This window comes from Photinus pyralis, unplaced genomic scaffold (assembly GCF_008802855.1).
Source record: "Photinus pyralis isolate 1611_PpyrPB1 unplaced genomic scaffold, Ppyr1.3 Ppyr1.4_LG2, whole genome shotgun sequence".
In the NCBI taxonomy this organism is placed as follows: Eukaryota; Metazoa; Arthropoda; class Insecta; order Coleoptera; family Lampyridae; genus Photinus; species Photinus pyralis.
Window position 1 is genome coordinate 7,210,132 of NW_022170403.1, and position 19,074 is coordinate 7,229,205.

At 38.3% G+C, this 19,074-nt stretch overlaps 1 protein-coding gene across 1 annotated transcript in view; it reads right to left on the bottom strand.

Annotated features, from left to right (window-relative positions):
- LOC116163399 (vacuolar protein sorting-associated protein 16 homolog) overlaps window positions 1-16,482 on the bottom strand; it is a 38,998-nt gene extending 22,516 nt beyond the window's left edge. The window contains exons 1-6 of the mRNA XM_031477300.1: window positions 16,310-16,482; window positions 16,068-16,257; window positions 15,733-16,009; window positions 15,560-15,681; window positions 15,321-15,499; window positions 15,013-15,274 (exon numbers count right to left, since the gene is read on the bottom strand). Of these exons, the coding sequence (XP_031333160.1) occupies window positions 15,013-15,274; window positions 15,321-15,499; window positions 15,560-15,681; window positions 15,733-16,009; window positions 16,068-16,257; window positions 16,310-16,368 (1,089 nt within the window). The 5' untranslated portion in view covers window positions 16,369-16,482. The remainder of the gene's footprint in view (window positions 1-15,012; window positions 15,275-15,320; window positions 15,500-15,559; window positions 15,682-15,732; window positions 16,010-16,067; window positions 16,258-16,309) is intronic.
- Between the last annotated feature and the right edge of the window lie 2,592 nt (window positions 16,483-19,074).

A 19,074-nucleotide genomic window follows, 5' to 3' on the forward strand; every position in this document is an offset into this window, starting at 1 on the left:
GTATATGTTGTCTGTGATAATATCATCGTACCTAAGTGGAAGATCCCAGTGTGTCTTTTTTAATAATGTGGTCTCGCATAAGCTTACTGTTACCCTTGGAGTACCCCAAGGTTCCGTGTTAGGTCCTACACTGTTTCTTATCTATGTCAACGATATGCCTCTATGTCTCCCCCCAGATGTCTCATGTCTACTGTATGCAGATGACGCAACTTTAATATCTTCTATCCATGATGTGGAAAGCACGTTTAGCAAGGCTAATGCAAGTATGGATTCAATTAATAACTGGTGCTTAGCTAATAAACTTAAACTAAATTCATCAAAAATAGCTGTAATGCATCTTACATTAAAATATGAGCAAGATGGTGCAAATTATAAGACGATATACAATGCGAAGTTTTTGGGTTGTACTATTGATCCTCGTCTAAACCTTAAATGGCACAGCGATGTAATTGCAAAAAGAATTAGCCAGTCCATATTTCTATTAAGAAGGCTGGTAAACAATGTATCACATTCGGTTGTTAAAAACGCATACCATGCTCTTGTACAAAGTACACTCAGCTATGCTCTTTTAGCATGGGGTCAATCGGTTTCATGGCATATGATATTCAAGCTGCAGCGGAGAGCAATACGTGTAATGAGTGGTCTGGGTTATCGTGAGGATTGTTGTGGAGCCTTCAAAAGACTAAAGTTACTTACGTTGCCGTCATTGTACATTTTAGAAGCTGTATGCTTTATAAAAAAACTTGTTAGCATTCTCACAACAGTGCGACATGCATACTCATATTACTCGCACTAAACATAAACTTCGTGTTAACTATTGTAAACTTACAGCATCCCAAAAAGGAGCGTATTACAAATCACTAACCCTGTTTAATCTTATTCCTGTTTATATCAAGGAATGACCAAAAACCAAATTTAAATGTGTCGTTAAAAAATTCCTAACTGAACATGCTTTTTACACCCTAGATGAATTTGAGGATCATGTGAAACTTATAAACATGTTAGATGTAAGTTGGTAGTGTAATTTAGTGTTAATGTATTATTGTTTGTTTGTTCTATTTTTGACTTGTTATGTTATATACACTTTTACATGTAAACCTTTTTTGACAATTGTAAGTGCTTTGCACCCTAACATGAACTTGAATAAATAAATAAATAAATAAATAAATAAAAAGGACTGCACTAGCAAGTCCTGTAATTTGTCAATTGAACTGGAAGCCTTATATAAACCCCGAACAACCGGAAAATTGTGCCACCAATTTGGACGAAAACTGTCGAGCCATTACAAGTAAACTAATAATAAGTGACCGGTTTATGCAAAAAGAGGAGTGCGAAAAGGAATCGACCTGCCGGCTGATATACTTTTCAACCGTAAATGGGGCGAAGTGTTACCTTTCAAAACGGAAGCGAACAAGTTCGTTTCGTAGTAGCATTTTATTGCTCTTATTTAATCAAATTGTTACCACGTAAGCGTTGAGGTCCAAGGTGTAAAACGTTAATTGCGTTATAAGTTATAAGGGACATTTCCATACTGCTGAACATTCTTTATAAACCAAATTGCGAGAAACCTGAAGCACAGTTTGTTCCTTATTCAAATCCGTCAAACATTTTCCGAAATTCTTTTCAACAAGTAACTAAATTTGAGCACTGTAGTTGAACATTCTAGTATTCACAATGAGGATCGTCGCTGGCTTCTAGAAGAAAACCATACTTCATGCTTGTATGACCAATGCGCAGTCTACAGATTTTTACAAGATCATTACAAGTATGGTTGTTGAGCTTTATGCGAATGGTGGAGGCTTGTAGGACCCGAAGCAATGAGCTCCGTTGCTGACGATTCTGAGGTAGGTGTTGTGAATGCTTTGTGCTATTAGATTCTCTGTGAGTATGTTACTGATACGAGTAGATAGGCGACAGTGAGTAGGTAAAGATAGCTGTATGTCTGTAACTAGAGATCGATTAAATTAAAGTGCCGGATAGATATTTGGTGGGCGAAATTGCTGAACAGCTGACATTATCTTCTTTTAAGGAATCAGTGTATACAATTGTCGTGTATCGAGGAGAGTTGGCAACGCAGCAGGGAGTTATGGGTAGAAGGCGACCCATCTCGGCTGCGATATCTTGCGACATGTGTATTATTTTTGTAATTAGTTTTCCATTAAACGAATACTTCGTAGTTTGACAATTGTAAATACATTTCAACAATGTTGTCGAAGTTATTGCATTGCACAAACGCATGAAAAAGTTGTCTATACAGGGCGAGTCTCCAACTTGGAATAAATTCAGTAAATCAAAGGTTTTTTTCGGAAATATGGTCGGACACATCGATTGGTATTTTAAACTGCACTCTTTTAGATGTAATAAACTTTCAGACAGGGTGGCCCAAATTTGAGATACGTCATCGACAATTTTTTTAAATGGGAACCCTAATATACTCTCCTCATTGAAATACACTTTGAAGTTTTGAATAAGCACTTTATATTCAATGCTTTAAACAGTATTTTCTTTGTGTGCTCCCATTGTTGATGTGGTAGAGATTTCATATTATTGAGACGTTTAAGGCAGTTTGACTTCAATTTTTGTATATGATGTGACCAGGCGAGACACGGGAGTTGAATGTTAAAATGTAGGATTTTATACTACTGTTGCAGTAGATTAAAGTTGAGGAGAAGTCTAGGAACATAGTTATTGATTTTCCAACTGAAATTAAGACCTTTCATCTTAAATGGGGAAAAAGTGAATCCTGATACAAGTAGAATTTGAAAATGTAGAAGATTTAGATTTCAACAATATTGTGTGACTTCTGCAATGTATATTTTTTTGTTACAAGTATGCAGTAAATATATATTATTATTATTAAGTGTTATTGACGGAACTGCGACAGCACAAAGAAGTACAAAGTCGCCAGTAATTATTTTGTTAGTGCCTGTATGCGTGCGCCTATATCATTTATGGCTAGGTTAAGTGTAGGGCTATGGCATGATAATTTTTCCATATGGCAGAGAGTTCGTGAGCCATCCATATTTTGTTGTAAAGTCCAAGTACTTTGTTAAGGCGAGGCTTTACAATTCAAATTGTTGCGATTCCGCGCGCCAGAAGAAATAATTTGTGTGAATGTGGGAGAAATAGCGAGTTCATCCGATGCAGTAGTCCCGCCTTGATTCACGACGGCCCGCGTCGCCGACGCCCGATCACGAATTGGTTGGATGCTAGTTTCTTTGAAACATAACATTGACAATTGTTTTGGAAGTTTACGCAATTAGCACGAACCGTCCGCTTTACGCTAACCGACTATCTAATTTGCGTTGTTCGAGTTTTTCGATTTGCGTTATCTGGTAATTACCAAATATAATGCACAGAGATAAACAATGCATAGGAATAAACGCTATAGTAAACATGGAAAATCAGCTAATAAAAAAAATCTAAGGCATATTTAGCTTTGAATAGATGGCGATAAGTAAAAACATAAACGTATTCCGTTGACAGCATGGGTCATCTCTAATTTAAATAATAAAAAGTATAGGGGATTATTAGGGATGCCAGGGATTGTCAGTCTGTAGTCGAATCGGTTGATGATGACAATAATTACGCTAATCCCGATTTGATTCATTTTGAACATTATTTTGATGTAAATTGTGATTCTGTAGCTCAACCTTCGTCTCACAGTGCCGCATAATACCAATTTGGAATTCAGATCAAGAAAGGTAAAGGTACACACGCATGGATTTCACTGTTGATTATTAACGATCCTCAGAGCCTTTATAGTTTTATATTGTCGTCCGTCCGTCCGTGTGCGCTATAAGCCAGGAATTTGTTGCATTTTTGGCAACCACATGTACTATGCGATCAAAAATGAGTTGCTGTCGAGTTGCCTTTGAAATTTTTGTTTACATGGAAAATCGTATTTCACTTGAACTTCCAAAGGCGACTCGACAGCAACTCATTTTTAATCGCCCGTTACTTTGATCAAAGCACGTCAAAATCATTATTCATGCACCAAGACCAAGATTGTTGGGAAAAAGACTAAGAGCATTTTCTCAATGATCAAGAAATGAATTTGATGCCTTTTTGCTGACTATAATATGTATTTTGCAAGGGTAAAATAAATGGTCGTTAAAAAGTAATGGTAATACTTAGGATCCTACAATATTTCATTGTATCGGTTTATTAACGAGCTCCTAGCGAGTTTATAATTTTGTGGTGTCTGTCCGTCTGTCCGCACGATATCTCGATAACGAATGGACCGATTACGATAAAATTTAGTAGATGGATTCTTTATCAAATTTGTAGATCGGAGTTCGTGAAATGGCAATGTAGCCCAAAAAATAAGGAAGGCCTTTTTGACATCTCTGTGAGTTATAAACCGAATTGCATGAAATTCAATATTCGTATAGCTTTAGCCATATAAAACGCAATTCCAAAAAATTGTGCCACTTTCAACTTTCACCGTGCCCTTTTCGCAAACCTTTTTATTTATGAAGGTATTTAAATGAAATTTGATACATAGCCACTTGGAATAAAACCAAATTTAACGCCAGTTTCAAAATTTCGTTTTGCGCATGCGCAGTGCCAACTTTCTTATTTATGGAGGCATTCAAATGAAATTTCATACATATACACTTTAAATAAAAGCAAAACTAACATCAGGTTTAAAATTTGGTTTTGCCCATGCTATAGCCATACCCAGGAGCTCGTTTTCTATATTTGTTTAGTTTATTTATTTCATTGCTTGCAGCATTGAAACGGAGGAACTTGAAATTGAAATAGAAACAATAAATGACGCAGATGTAGTTGAATTGCCCATTGGACGTAGATTTTTGACATACACTCCTTAATTCATCATTTCGGAGAAATCATTATCAACTTTATTTTCTTATATGGTCCGTAAAAAAAGTAGATACTATATTGAGTAGCATTTTTTCCTATGAATAAAACGATTTACGACACACAAAGGAAACACAAGTCGGAAACTGTTGGTTTCAACAAGATGGTGTATCCACGCATAATGCCCTAATTGTAATGGAAAGTGAGCCGACCCTGTTTCACATGGAACACCACCGTAGACCGAATGGTAGAGGCCTCGGAGATCCCCATGAGAAGAGTGGAGCAGCGACAATCAAATGAAGAAAGAAAGCAGACGAATACTGGTGGAGGAGGAATCAGACATAAGCACAAAGTGCCCAAGAGGAGGAGGAAGAGGGGACAAAAAGCAGCGCAGGGAGAAGACAACAATAAGACGGGGAGGAACAAGGAGGGAAAGAAACGAGAGCAAAAGATGGGGATAAGGCATATAATCCAGTGGCGAAGCGGTGGCCGTACCTTTTCGGGTCGGATAAAACCCAGTTAGACCTCCCCTCACAACCTCCCCAATCCACAAAATCCACAACATTGCGTAGCATATGTCGCAGCCCAGCGCGATGGCAACAACAGTAGTGGAGATGCACCCCTGGACTGTTAGTGCCCATCAGGGTGTTGAAAAACACTTTCTTCTCAAGTTTTACACAAATTCTTTTTGAAAAAAAATGGAAAAATGATCGTATGCAATAATGAAGTTTGACACATAACAATCTAGATACGGGTATGTTTCAATTTTAATGTCATTATGATTAAATCGGCAATTGTTTTTTCCATTCCTCACTAGAGAGGAAAATCACATTTTCTTCACCATTTTTAGAGATGAAAGTAATTGTTTCTAAAGTACTCTCAGAAAAATTTATTTATCCGCGTGAGGAAAAGTTTACTCAACAAGGTCGTACCACAGCTTACTTACTATCCAGCTCCGCAACTCTCGAGCGGTGCCTTTGATCTGGCGGTCTACAACCAAGCGAGATGGAATGGTGCCCTCTTTCTCGCGCTTGGGGTAAAAGTCGGGGCCGGATTAAACGAATTTTCATCGCGCGGTCGCTTCACAGTACCGTAGTAGGTGATTTTTGAGCTGTATTGTAATGTGAACGTTTAGAATTTGCTGTACAATATTACGTAATATTGCAATGAAACTAGGTTAGGTGTTTAATACATTTTATTGCCTAATGAATTGAATCGGGACAATGGCCAACGTGGCAACACTGGGCTTGATTGCACGCCAAACAGGCAATGCAGTCTTTTACCCCAGAGGCGGGGCATAAGCGCTGCGGCGCGTAGATCGGCGCAAACCGCTCCCGCCAAGAGAGTTGTGCAGCTGGATAGTAAGTAAGCTGTGGTCGTACAGTGTCGAGTGCGTTCCAAAACTAAGTCAACCAAGGTACAGGTAAAATTTGGAAATGTCGAATTTTTTATAGTAGTCGTATACAAAAATTATTGTAGTGTATTTATCTTGTGTGATAATTATATTATTGTATATATAAACGATTTATACTCGTATTATGAACTATGACTGGAAGCCGATCTTTCTCATTACAGACCACTTCAGAACCTAACTTCACAGTAGGTTCAATGGGTGTCGCCCGCGGCATCTTGGTTAGCTTCGAGTTTTTGAACGTTTTTGCCTACATACAAAATTTTATTTAAATATCCGCATGCGCAAAACAAAATTTTTTGCTTCGCCATTCGCTTCATTTTTATTCGAGGGGTCTATATACCTACAAAATTTCATTTAAATATCTTAATAAATATAAAAATCGGATGGCGCATGCGCAAAACAAATTTTTTGAAGCGGCATTAATTTTACTTTTATTCGAGGTGTCTACATACAACATTTCACGCAATTCGATTCATAACTAACGGAGATGTCAAAAGGACCTACTTTATTTCTGGGCTACAGCGCCAATTCACGAACTCCTATCTACAAATTTGATAAAGAATTCACCTGCAAAATTTCATCGTAATCTCTCCATCCGTTCTCTTTTAATTCGATGGACATGTAGCCATCGAACGATCGAGCTGAGAGAGCGAGCGATCGGACGATTGGCAGAAAGCATAACCGTCGCGTTTGAAACTCGACCTTAATAGTAAAATGGCACGGGTAATGATGTTCCGAGTATCCGAAATAAGTATAAATTGTGCACACCTCTTGTGCAGATAAAGCGCATTTTTGTTTGACATCAGCAATGGATATATTTCTTGCAGACGTCTCAATGGCCCTTTGTGAGTACCTTTTTCCGACAATTCGTTCTTGAAGTATAAGAGAATATACCCGATCACGATAAGAAGTCGAGGAGGAGGTCGAGGGCTATGGTTGGTAGAAATGTATTCCTTTCGTCGAGCCCTTTCATTAGAGTACCATGAAGGATAAAACTAGTTCCACTCCCCCTCCTTCACCACCCCGTACTTTGATAAGAGGACCGAAAGAAGAGCAGTAGTTGGTAGAAAACGGTTCCTTCTTTCGTTGAGACCCTTAGTTAGAATACAATGAGAGATAAACCTAATTTTTATCCCCCCCCCTCAGGCCCCGCCGCTCACTGATCTCGAAAAAAAAGTCGCACGGGAAAGTTATACTTTGTACAAACCAATTTATGAGACCTTTCATTAAAATACCATGAACGGTAGAACATGTGCCCCCCTTCCTCCCTATTTTCTAAACTTTAACTTAGCACCACTAAACCACCTGGTCCGGACGGACGGACAAAACGCAAACAATAGCACAATTTTTTAATTCTTAAAAAATGCGATAAAAAGTGCTTGTATCGAATCGAAAGTAGCTAAAGTCTAACAAACCGTGTACGCCCCTACGCGATGTTAAATTTTGATTCCAAAGCAAAAGCTAACTGGCAAAAGTCGCAAACGCAGCACATTCATAGTTTCGGGTTTCCCCGTAACCTCCTGGTAACAGGCGATAAGATTAGACACAAAAATGGTCACATAGGTATAGGTCGAGGTATAGGTATTCTAAAAATGTGGCTATAAAGGTAAGTATAAATAATCTCCCAAAGTATCGATATTAGTAAGTATCTATACTTTTGCAGTAGCTACTTATATATTTAGGTATCGCAAGACGATTTCAGTACTACCGTTGAGTGAAGGATTAGGGATAATTACTCAATGGTACTACTCATTTTGTGGATCGTAACATCAGTAACCACGGCCATTACCATTTACCACGTAAATCATTTATTCGAATTTATTTTAGTAGGTAATGCCACGGCCCACGGTAGAAACGATAGCGCGTGGGGATATGCCGAGGACAAAGCCGAAAGTGACGGCTATGGAGTGGGGAGGCGTACTGGACGCTTTCCGGCCTACGAAATTGGCATTACACTATCATCGAATTTCCAATTTTTTACAGTCGATAATCCACTAATTGCCAACATAATTTACAAGGAGTGAGTTCAAACATGTACAATTTTCCTTTACTTTGAATTTTTTTGATACTACGCTTAGAAGCGTAGATATATGTGTTTGAAAATTGCTCTTTTTGGCTCTTTTTGGGAATTAATTACATAAAAATTAATTAAAATTTTTGAATTCTGCAAAGTAATAGACAATTATTCAACTTTCTTCTTTGAAACACAGAAAACAGCACAGCTCTATCTGCTTTACCAAGATAGAAAAAGCGGAAACACTATTGCATGAAATAAGCCCGGTTTCGCTAGGTAAAGCCTCGCCTTAAGTGGGATGGCAGATGATATATCGTCAGGACCTCCAGCAGTGTTATTGCATGAATTTAGAACCTGCTGCAATTAAGGTAAGTTAAAGGATTCTGAAAAAGGTATAGGTACCTTAGAGAGTACCTACATAGGCGTTATGACATCATTTGAATATGCTAACACTAGAACATGCACAAGTTATGCCTTGATGATACCTAATCAAAAGTGATATGGAACTCTGGCTGTGCCCACTTTGAATTCCATGCAATTCAGTTCATAAATAGAGATGACAAAAAGGCACTGTGAATGTTGAATCCATTAGGCTCAACTTTTGGCATTGCGTATTATATCGCTAAAGCTACATCCAGTTTGAATTTCATGCAATTTAGTTCATAACAGAGATTCCAAAACAGCCTCCCTTATTTTTTCGCCCACATGCTCAATTCACAAACTCCGATCTACAAATCTGATACAGAATCCACCTGCAAAATTTCATCGTAATCGGCCCTTTCGGTCTCTTTTAAATCATGGGCATGAAGCCATCGAGTGGATAGCGGGTTGATTGCGAGAAAGCATAAGCGTCTCATTTAACAACTTAACAACTACGGTTAAGATTTCAATATTCACTTAATAATAATAAAAATGAGTATTCTTGGACATTGAGAATTGGTCTACAGGGTGGTGCCTAGCGCAACGCAGCATAGGGATTTCAATGGTAATTTCTTTATAGTCAATTACTAGCTCCCCTAATTATTTTAGAGCAAAAGTCTAAATACGTTTTTTTAGAGAAAAAAATACTGAATCTGTTCATGCTATTACTCATAATTTTCCCTTTCTCAAAACCGTACAAATCGACAAAATAAAAAATTACATTTTTATAAATCAGTGATGCTTTGGAATCTTTTAACAAACTACAAGCGCATCGCATCTAAGTTATCGTTGTTAGACGTCGAACGATTTTCATATTTAATTCTGTTTCGACTAACCGATGCAATAAATGGCATCTTAGGGTAATGTTTTTTTAGAGAATGTATGCTGTATCTGCATCAGATACTATTTGTTTATCATTTTTCGGATTCAGAGTACCTACATAATCAAAGAAAAAAAACTGATTTGAAGAAGATTTGTTCCTAAACTTATATTCGGTTTTTCCGCTACTGCAGCCAAAACGTTCAATGTATTGTCGTTTTCCTGATGGATTTGACGGACATTTTGAACGTTATTGCACTTGCAGTTCTTTAACTAATTTATAAACAAGTATAAATTTAATATACGTCAAAGGCAAATAATGAATCGTGATCGCTGTTTTTAGCGCATTTTTGCAAAAATTTTTTTTGTAAAAAGTAGCTTTTAATCTCACTTTGGCTGGCTGGCTGGCTGGCTGGCAGTAAATGCGCGCCCGTAGAAAAACGCTTGTAAAAAGACAAGGAGTGTACATGTAACTATCGGGGCCGTGTAATTAAGAACGTTAGGGATGGGGCTACAAGATTTGGAGTCGACGACATCTGGACGCCATCACCGAGCGTATTATACTAACCTGGAGATTTTTCAGTTTTTATCTATCTTCTTCTACAGTTTTTCTCCGATTGTTTTCAAATTGGTGTCGTCGGGAAGATCTTGTCAATGCGCACAACTCCTGCGTGGCGGAATTTTGTTTGTTTTTCCTAGGGGCGAAATAAACCACCTTTTGCGCGGCGCGCTTCGAGGGGTAGTCGACTTTGGGCGCCCAAAAGTTTCTTACAGCGCGAATCGCGGTCTCTCTTTCTCGTGTCACTAATAGAAGGTCGAGCTATGTGAAGTACCCAAAAGTTGAATACGATTTTATGCCGGGATTTTAGCGAAATCTACCAAAATGTGAATTACCAATGAACGGGACGTCGGAACTGTGTATCAACAAAGGGAATGTGGTAACCCCCGACGAGATCTTACTGATGGTGGAGTCAAAACTTCAAACGCGAATTGCGAGTGCACGGTAAGTGAGAAAATGGTACCGACAAAGTGAACGTGGTAGCTTTCGTCAAGATCTTATTGATGGTGGAGTCAATATTGGCTAATAAAACACTGATCTGCCACACAAAAATGCGCTGAAGTCCCTTCGATCTCACACGAGGACTTTGATCATTTTTTAGGTAATTCCAAGGCATATTTAATTTATTGTAAAATGAACCTTTTTATTTTGTCGATTTCTACGGTTTTGAAAATCGGAAAATTATAAGTAATAGTATGACCAGATGCAGTATTTTTTTCTCTAAAAAAAAACGTATTTAGACTTTTGCTCTAAAATAATTAGGGGACCTAGTAATTGACTATAAAGAAATTACCATTGAAATCCCTATGCTGCGTCGCGCTAGGCACCACCCGGTATACCTGTCTGGCAAAATATTAAATTTTTTATTTTTTATACTGCTTATAATTTCACATTTCAATTGCAACTGTGCTATAAACCATGGCCTAATAAGAGTATGGTCTGCTTTCCCGTGAACGAAATCTCGCACTAGTCGCGCATGACGTCACGCGGTTGTATACACTGAAATATTCAGTGCCGGATTTAGTTCATAGACCGCCGGGGTCATACTATACCGCCAGTAGGTAGGGAAAAAAGCTGAATCTTGGTTTTTTTGTAATACTTCATTTAATGTTTGTTGTTTTTCTAACTTTTGTCGTTTCCAAAATGCACCTCCTTCTTTTCCGCTCATTTTTTAGAAACTTCACGAAAACACTCCACTAATAAATACCATTTTCTGCGCTGATGCGTAATGACTTAACAGGATTGACGACACGGCGTACCAGTCGGACACGCTGGCGACTGGCTCTGAGACACAACAAAACTTAAGCTTAAATAAACCCCTAGAGCGGATCTAAACAAGTTGTAAATTAGCATATTATGCATGATGAAAGCGCATTTTTGGTAATGCAGATCAGTGTTTTATTAGCAAATCTATACTACATCAGAAAGCTTTTAGTGAAAATATAAAGTCTAGCAATTGCAATTGCTGAGATCTCAGCCAGCCAGCCATAACGAACATAATAACGTATTTTTTTTTCAAAAATGCGCTAAAAAGCGGCAGAGCACCTCGGTTTGACCCTACGGAATCATTGGATTTCACCCATTTTCAATAGGCTTGTTACATGCGGCATGTAGGTCAACTGTGCAAAGTTTGAACTGAATCGGTCCAAGCCTTTGGCAGTTATCGTGTTCACCAACGGACAGATGGACACCATCGACTCCCCTATAAAGCTTACATCGCTTTGCTCTGCCGCTTAATAATTGTTTGTAATAAGGGTTTAACAAGTAAATGTGCGCCCGACAATATAGTCAATGGAAAATAGAGGTAAATAACGGATGATGGGGCCACCCTTTGTCCTTTGTCAGCAAAGTGTAGATTTCCCGAAAACATGAAACGTGTTTTTGCTAGTGCTTTTGTGCGTCCAACGACCTGCTACCGCCGGCAACGCGAGACCGGCATCGATTTTATAGGTGAAGAGACCTGCAAGTTTTATTACCATGATATTTCAGAAACTGAACCCCATAAATTAAATATCTACAATTAGAATTGTGGTGATGGAAGCGACGACGTACCGCCTCTCAAAATTTACCGCCGGGGGCTAATAGTCCCATAGCCCCCTCTAAATCCGGCACTGGAAATATTGTACACGCACATATGAATAATTATGTGCTAATATTTCGATATTCCATTGCATATGTGATAAATACGATTATATAGCTATATTACTTTATTACAATGGTCCATTGTGTGGTGTATGGTTGCAATAATAACAATAAAAAAAACTAAATACAAGTTATTATAGATTTCTAAAATAGGTTGCTTCTCAGCGGGGTATAATTGTATCGGCATCTGATCGATGGCTACACCTTCACTCAACAATCTAACCGATCGTTAATAGATTTGTATAACGACCTAATAAATAGGTAGATAGGTACGATACGGAATATGTTTTGACACCAAGATTTGTTGGTAAATATACCTTCCAAAGGGCCGGCGAATGCTGCTTTGCTCAGCCATTAGAAAACTTGACGGAAATTAATACCTACTTGTTTAACGGGCCAACATTGCAAGAAGGTATTGCTGAAATACCTACCTTCATTTTGCTCGTGGTCAAGAAACAACGAACATTCATAAAGAAGGTTCGCCTTATATGACTGCTTACGTTGCATACAAATTAAAAACGAAATACCGATTCTTAGGCGAAATCGCCGAATTTGAAATAGGCGATAATTGGATTATTTTATATCTGAACGGGATTTAACAAAGCCAACAAATTATTTTGCTGTTATTGAAAAGTAATAAACTTAATGCATCATGTGATAAGACATTGATACCTAACGACGCTTTCGACCACTTAGTTAAAGCAAAGAGCATATAATATAACACTACTCTTTGAACTTTGGAGTAAGGACGTATATAAGAATTCGGAAACTAAATAAAAAAAATGAGAAACTGTGAAACTTCTGCAGAAAGACGAACAATTAGTAACCAATGAAAAACCTCATGTTTTTGTAGCGGACGAAATTTCCGGAATTAACTTCTAGTAATTACGTTGCACAAATGTGCATAACACGCTGGACCGACAAGTAGTTTAAATATTAAGGGTCTATTTTTTAACCGACAAGGGTGTTATTTACGAGTTAAGGAATAGAAGCTTTCATAAAATTCATGACTTCTTGGGAGTCATCCGAAATGTACTTTGTTGCACATGTGTTACACAATCGGTAGTTTCGGACAGTAGGTACACAACACTTGTTAAGATAAGTCGAGTTCGGTTCAGCGATTCTTAAGATTCATTTTTGATTCTAAAATAAATTATATTGTAGTTGTATTTATTTTACTTTCACCCGTATCCACAACACCTACCACATTTTAAAGTTAAACAGTCTGAATTGATGTTTTGTACATATTTTACATTAAATCCTAATGATTTTCTACTTTGTTTTTGTAATACAACATAGTTTGTTACGTATATATATATATATGCAGATAAGCTCTAATTAGGTGTAAGCACTTTATGAATGAAAACTTTTCACCATAATTGTTGGGCTTTCTTACTTACTCTTATGGGAGTCTTGCCGGCACCAGTTCGTTTTACAACCGCGTGACGTCACATCAACGCCAGCCGACTAATGCACTATGCGCAATAGCAGACCATACTCTTATTAGGCCATGCTATAAACTGGGAATGCATTCTAATTCTATTTCCCATATGGGGCATATGTGGCCTTGTGTCAATATAAAGTCATGGCAATGTACAGGGTGGTTCAAATTCATGGCTCACCATTAGGAACTTTGCAACGGTGAGAGATACAGCGTAGGCTAAATGTTGCCCCTTTTGTGACTAAAAAAAAACACTTTTGAAATGGTTGAAAAATCTTTGAATATAACTTAGATATCACAGAAAAATAAAATGTCAAATTTCTTTATCATTTTCCCTATCTGAAATGGTGGAACTGGACGGTTCTCATTAGCACCTTACTTATATGGGCACTTTTTTCCCGAATCCGTTATCAGAATTTACATAGTACGCTAGATGAACTCTCTTATTTCTTATGGGCGCCATATTGGATTTTTAAGGAATGAGATAGGGAAAAAAAGAGAAAAAAATTGAAATGTCACATTCTATCTTAGACCATATAGTACATGGACTGCTATTAGCCCTATGCTTTCAATACAAAATGGGTGGTCACGGATAGAGGGCACTGTAGTCGTGGGTATCTGAATCTCAGGGTAAACTAAGGTCGTATGAACACCACTCGGATCGCGTAAAGAGCAGCTTTTTAGTAACCGCGTAGTACGGGAAGCTTTTATATACTCTTCATTATTTGCTATACGTTCACACATAAGAATAAGTTTGCTTTTTTTGGGATATCTAGGCGATTAATTAATTGACGTTTGTGAATTTATAGGTTGACAGTCTCAAATCGTGTCTCATCGGACAACTTCGAACAGACTCGTTTACCCTGAAACTCACATACCCAGGCGATGTCCTTGACCATATTTTAGTTACAATTAGCAGTCCATGTACTATATGGTCTAAGCATTCTATACTTTTTTACAAGAAAAATGTCAAAATCAAATGTGTCAGATACAGATATCCCAATGGTGAGCCACGAATTTGAACCAGTCTGTACAAATCAACCATCACTTGGTTAGCTAATAAGGGATAGATATTTCTGAACTGGGCCAGTGCTGTTTGCCATTTTTAACGCATTACATTTATAGTGCAACAGCCACCACCTGTTTTTTTTTTCAGTGATTAATAACAGGCTGAATCTTCGCGAGTAGGTTGGGTTGAAGAGAGTTTTTCATGTATCGAGAATTTTCACAGAGCAATAACTTGGGTGTACTAACCTACTCACAAAGATCACTCAATAAAACGTGCGGTGGCTGCTGGACTACTATATAGTGCAGGGAGTATGTTACAGTGGCAACAATGACCTTTTAATAAATGGTTGCTGGGATAAAATATAGGTTACCTGAAACTGTTTAGAAGCTTCTAACAGAAAGCTTCCCGGTTCTGTACTGTTAATTCTGAAAATTTTTTGCACCACATCAGGAACCTTCTGAATTAGCTCATGTTGAAATGCAGACAAAACTCGTACACCATCAATTTCAGGTATTAAAGCAATTGACCCATCATACGGATAGGTAACCATTTCTCCGTGACGTCCTAAAACTATAAGAGTTGTCTCCTTAGGTTCTTTTTCCCAAAATGCAACTACAGCTTCTGTTCCACACCTACGTTAAGGATAAGTAACAAAATATCAAATATTTACTTATATACCAAACTAATTGTTTCGGTCTTCGTACAGAGTTTGTGTCTATTTCACAATACTTTGACCTAAGATTTGATGATCCCAGCCATATATATCCGGCATCTGTAAATAAAGCCACATGTCTGGCATTTATGGAAACGGCCATTTCAATTATTGATGTATACACATGAGCGATATCTGGTTGAAGCTAAAATAATGTAGGTACTTTTTAAATGTAAAAGAAAATCAGTAACAATATTAAACATACCATAGTAGTGGTGTGATATTCATCTTGCTTAAGTCTAAACAGCTCCTTTTCTCGAGCAATTAACACTTCGGTTCCACATTCTTCTGAGATAACCGCCCATGCAGTGGGACGAATGTTTGATCCTTAAAAGTATGAAAACAGTTCAGTAACATTATCGTTACGAGTTGTTATACTTGGTAGTTCCGAGAGTTGTCGTTTTTTAGGCTCAAGAATGTTATTAAAAACAAACAACTTGTAATTTGCGGTCATAACTGCAATACCGGTAACATTTTGGGGACTAATAAAAATCTTTGCATCAATTATCTTGGCATCCTGTGTTTCTTGGGACAATGTAAAAGCGTGCATAAAATTGCCAAATAAATCGTGTATTATAACTTGACTATCATCTTGTACACATACAAACTTTTCATCAAGAGACCAACCCATTTTTACTATAGGTTTTCTAGTCCACTAAAATAGGTATATGAAACTGTGATCATTACCATTAGATTTAATATATAAAAAATACCTTAATAGAGGAAATTTTTTTCCCAGAGCCTGAAAAAATTTCGATAACTTGATGTCCCGTTCCTCTCACTTTTATAATCTTTGTTTCGTCACGTCTAACAGCAATGGGGCCACCATATGAAGCTGCTTCAGCTATAACTTGATCCATATTTATATCCTGGTGCCAACCCATGGCGTACACTTCAAATTTTCTTAAAAAAAGCGAAATCATGTCTTTACATCACACAAGGAGATATTTCATACCGAAAATATAAATCCCTTCCTAGTAGGAACCAGTCGGCTGTAATCATTGCCGCAGACATTTTTGCTTATTTAGTGAATAATGAACCTTTTCAACTAAAAGCATAAAAAAATTACAACTTTTTATTCACTATTAAAATGAAGAATTGAGGTTATGGCGATGTAGGTACATTTGAACTTCTAATATTGTTTGAACTGCAGTTTATGTGATCTATTACAAATCATAAAACCTACATCTTTAGGTCGCCATCCACGATGCTGTTTACCGGAAGGTAGGCCCTTCGATTTGCAAACCCGAAGGCTAAACCTGTACTCTCGGTTTAGCCATATAAGTATTTTATGTTTTATTCGCGTGGTTTTTGTCAATTTTTAAGAGTAGTGTGTGTGAACAAAACAGGGCTGTAGCCATGATCTCTGAAGATGATCTTCTGTTAATAGCCAAAAACGAGTAAAAATTAGATCGCATCAAACACAAACGCAACATTTTCGTCCAATACATTTTCACAATCCCACCAAGCCATTTCTAAACGGAATGCAAAGAAAATAAGGCCGGCCATACACGTTGCGGTGGACCGGAGAGGTGTACTTGCGCAGGTTTATCTATCCGGTATACCTGTATAGGCGAGAGCTCACACATACTACGGTAAAACGGATAGGTGAAGGATTTCTCTATAGTCGAGAAATGGTGAGTCCACAATATGACGTGATTGCTTTGCTGGGTTTGTTAGTGGTTATAAACAGTACAAAACAGACGAAAACGCAGAACGTGGTGTAAAAACTAGCTTTAAAAAAAAGTGAGTATGCTCATACACACTTATTGAAAGAACTGTGTTCAGATCCTTCGAATTATCATAGCTATTTACGGATGAGTGAAGACGTTTACAACAAATTGCTATCACGTGTAAACAATTCATTTTTAGCGCATTTTTGCAAATTTATTTGTAAAAATTATCAAAGTCCTCGTGTGAGATCGAAGGGACTTCAGCGCATTTTTGTGTGGCAGATCAGTATTCTATTAGCCACTGTTGACTCAACCATGAATAAAAGATCTGGTCGAAGGATACCACATTCCCTTTGACGGTACCCACTTCCGATGTCCCGTTCACCCGCAATTCGCGTTTGAAGATTTAACTCCACCATCAGTAAGATCGTGTTGGGGGCTACCACATTCCCTTTGACGGTACCCACTTCCGACGTCCCGTTCACCCGCAATTCGCGTTTGAAGATTTGATTCCACCATCAGTAAGATCATGTCGGGGGCTACCAGTACCACATTCCCTTTGACGGTACCCACTTCCGACGTCCCGTTCACCCGCAATTCGCGTTTGAAGATTTTTCTCCACCATCAGTTAGATCTTGTCGGAGGCTACCACATTTCCTTTTTCGGTGCATACTTATATTACACCCACATTTTGGTGGATCTCGCTAAAAACCTTCCACAAGATAGTACTTAAATTTTGGGGGGCACTTCTCATTGCTCGAGCTTCTATTGGTGACACGAGAAAGAGAGACAGCCATTCGAGATTTACGAAACGTTAAAACGCGTGACAGAATTCGCAACATAAGGTAAAAGGTGCCCGAAGTTGACTACCTTTCGAAGACGCGCGCGCGCACCATGCAAAAGGTCGTTAATTTCGCCCCTAGGCCAAAAAACAAAATTCCGCCACGCAGGAGTTGTGCGCGTATACAACATCTTTCCGACGACACCAATTTGAAAAGAATCGGACCAAAACTGTAGTAGAAGATAGGAAAAAACTGAAAAACCTTCACGTTAGTATACTACGCTCGAGGACGACGCCCAGATGTCGCCAACCCCACATCATGTAGCCCTGTCCCCAAGGTTTACAAATTACAAGGCCTTGTAGATACACGTACACTCGTTGCCTTTCTACAAGAGTTCTTCTACGCGCTCACATTTGCTGCCAGCCAGCCGATCAGCCAGCCAGCCAGCCAGCCAGCCAGCCATCCAGCCAGCCAGCCAGCCAAAGTGAGATTAAAAGCTACTTTTTAAAAATAAATTTGCAAAAATGTGCTAAAAAGTAGCTTTTAATCTCACTTTGGCTGGCTGGCTGGCTGGCTGCAAATGTGGGCGCGTAGAAGAACTCTTGTAGAAAGGCAACGGGTGTACGTGTATCTACAAGGCCGTGAAATTTGTCAACCTTAGGGACATGGCTACATGATGTGGGGTTGGCGACATCTGGGCGTCATCCTCGAGCGTAGTATACTAACGTGAAGGTTTTTCAGTTTTTTCCTATCTTCTACTACAGTTTTGGTCCGATTCTTTTCAAATTGGTGTCATCGGAAAGATGTTGTAAACGCGCACAACTCCTGCGTGGCGGAATTTTGTTTTTTGTCCTAGGGGCGAAATTAAGGTTTGGATTTAGAGAGTATAGGCAACTGGTGATGCACATGTAATTCAATGGGGCGTGCATTGCCTCTGAACTTCATTCACCATTCCATAAGCAAGGGGTGTATATGATCGGAAAAATATGCATTAGGTAGATAGATGTACAGAGCATAGTTTCCATACAATATAAACTGATATTTTGTCCATTAATATATGTTTAAAAAATCCAGAAAACATGCGTCAAAAGAGTTCATAGTTTAGGAATTTATTGCAAAAATTTTTTTTTTTTTTTTTTTTTTTGGGATTGGGAAATCCTTTCCGGACACCTCCACGTCGCGGTTCTATTGTGGAGATAGTGTGGGACTTTCACCCACTAAAACCCTTCCCCAATTTACGCTCTGCGCTCTACCTTGGAACCGTC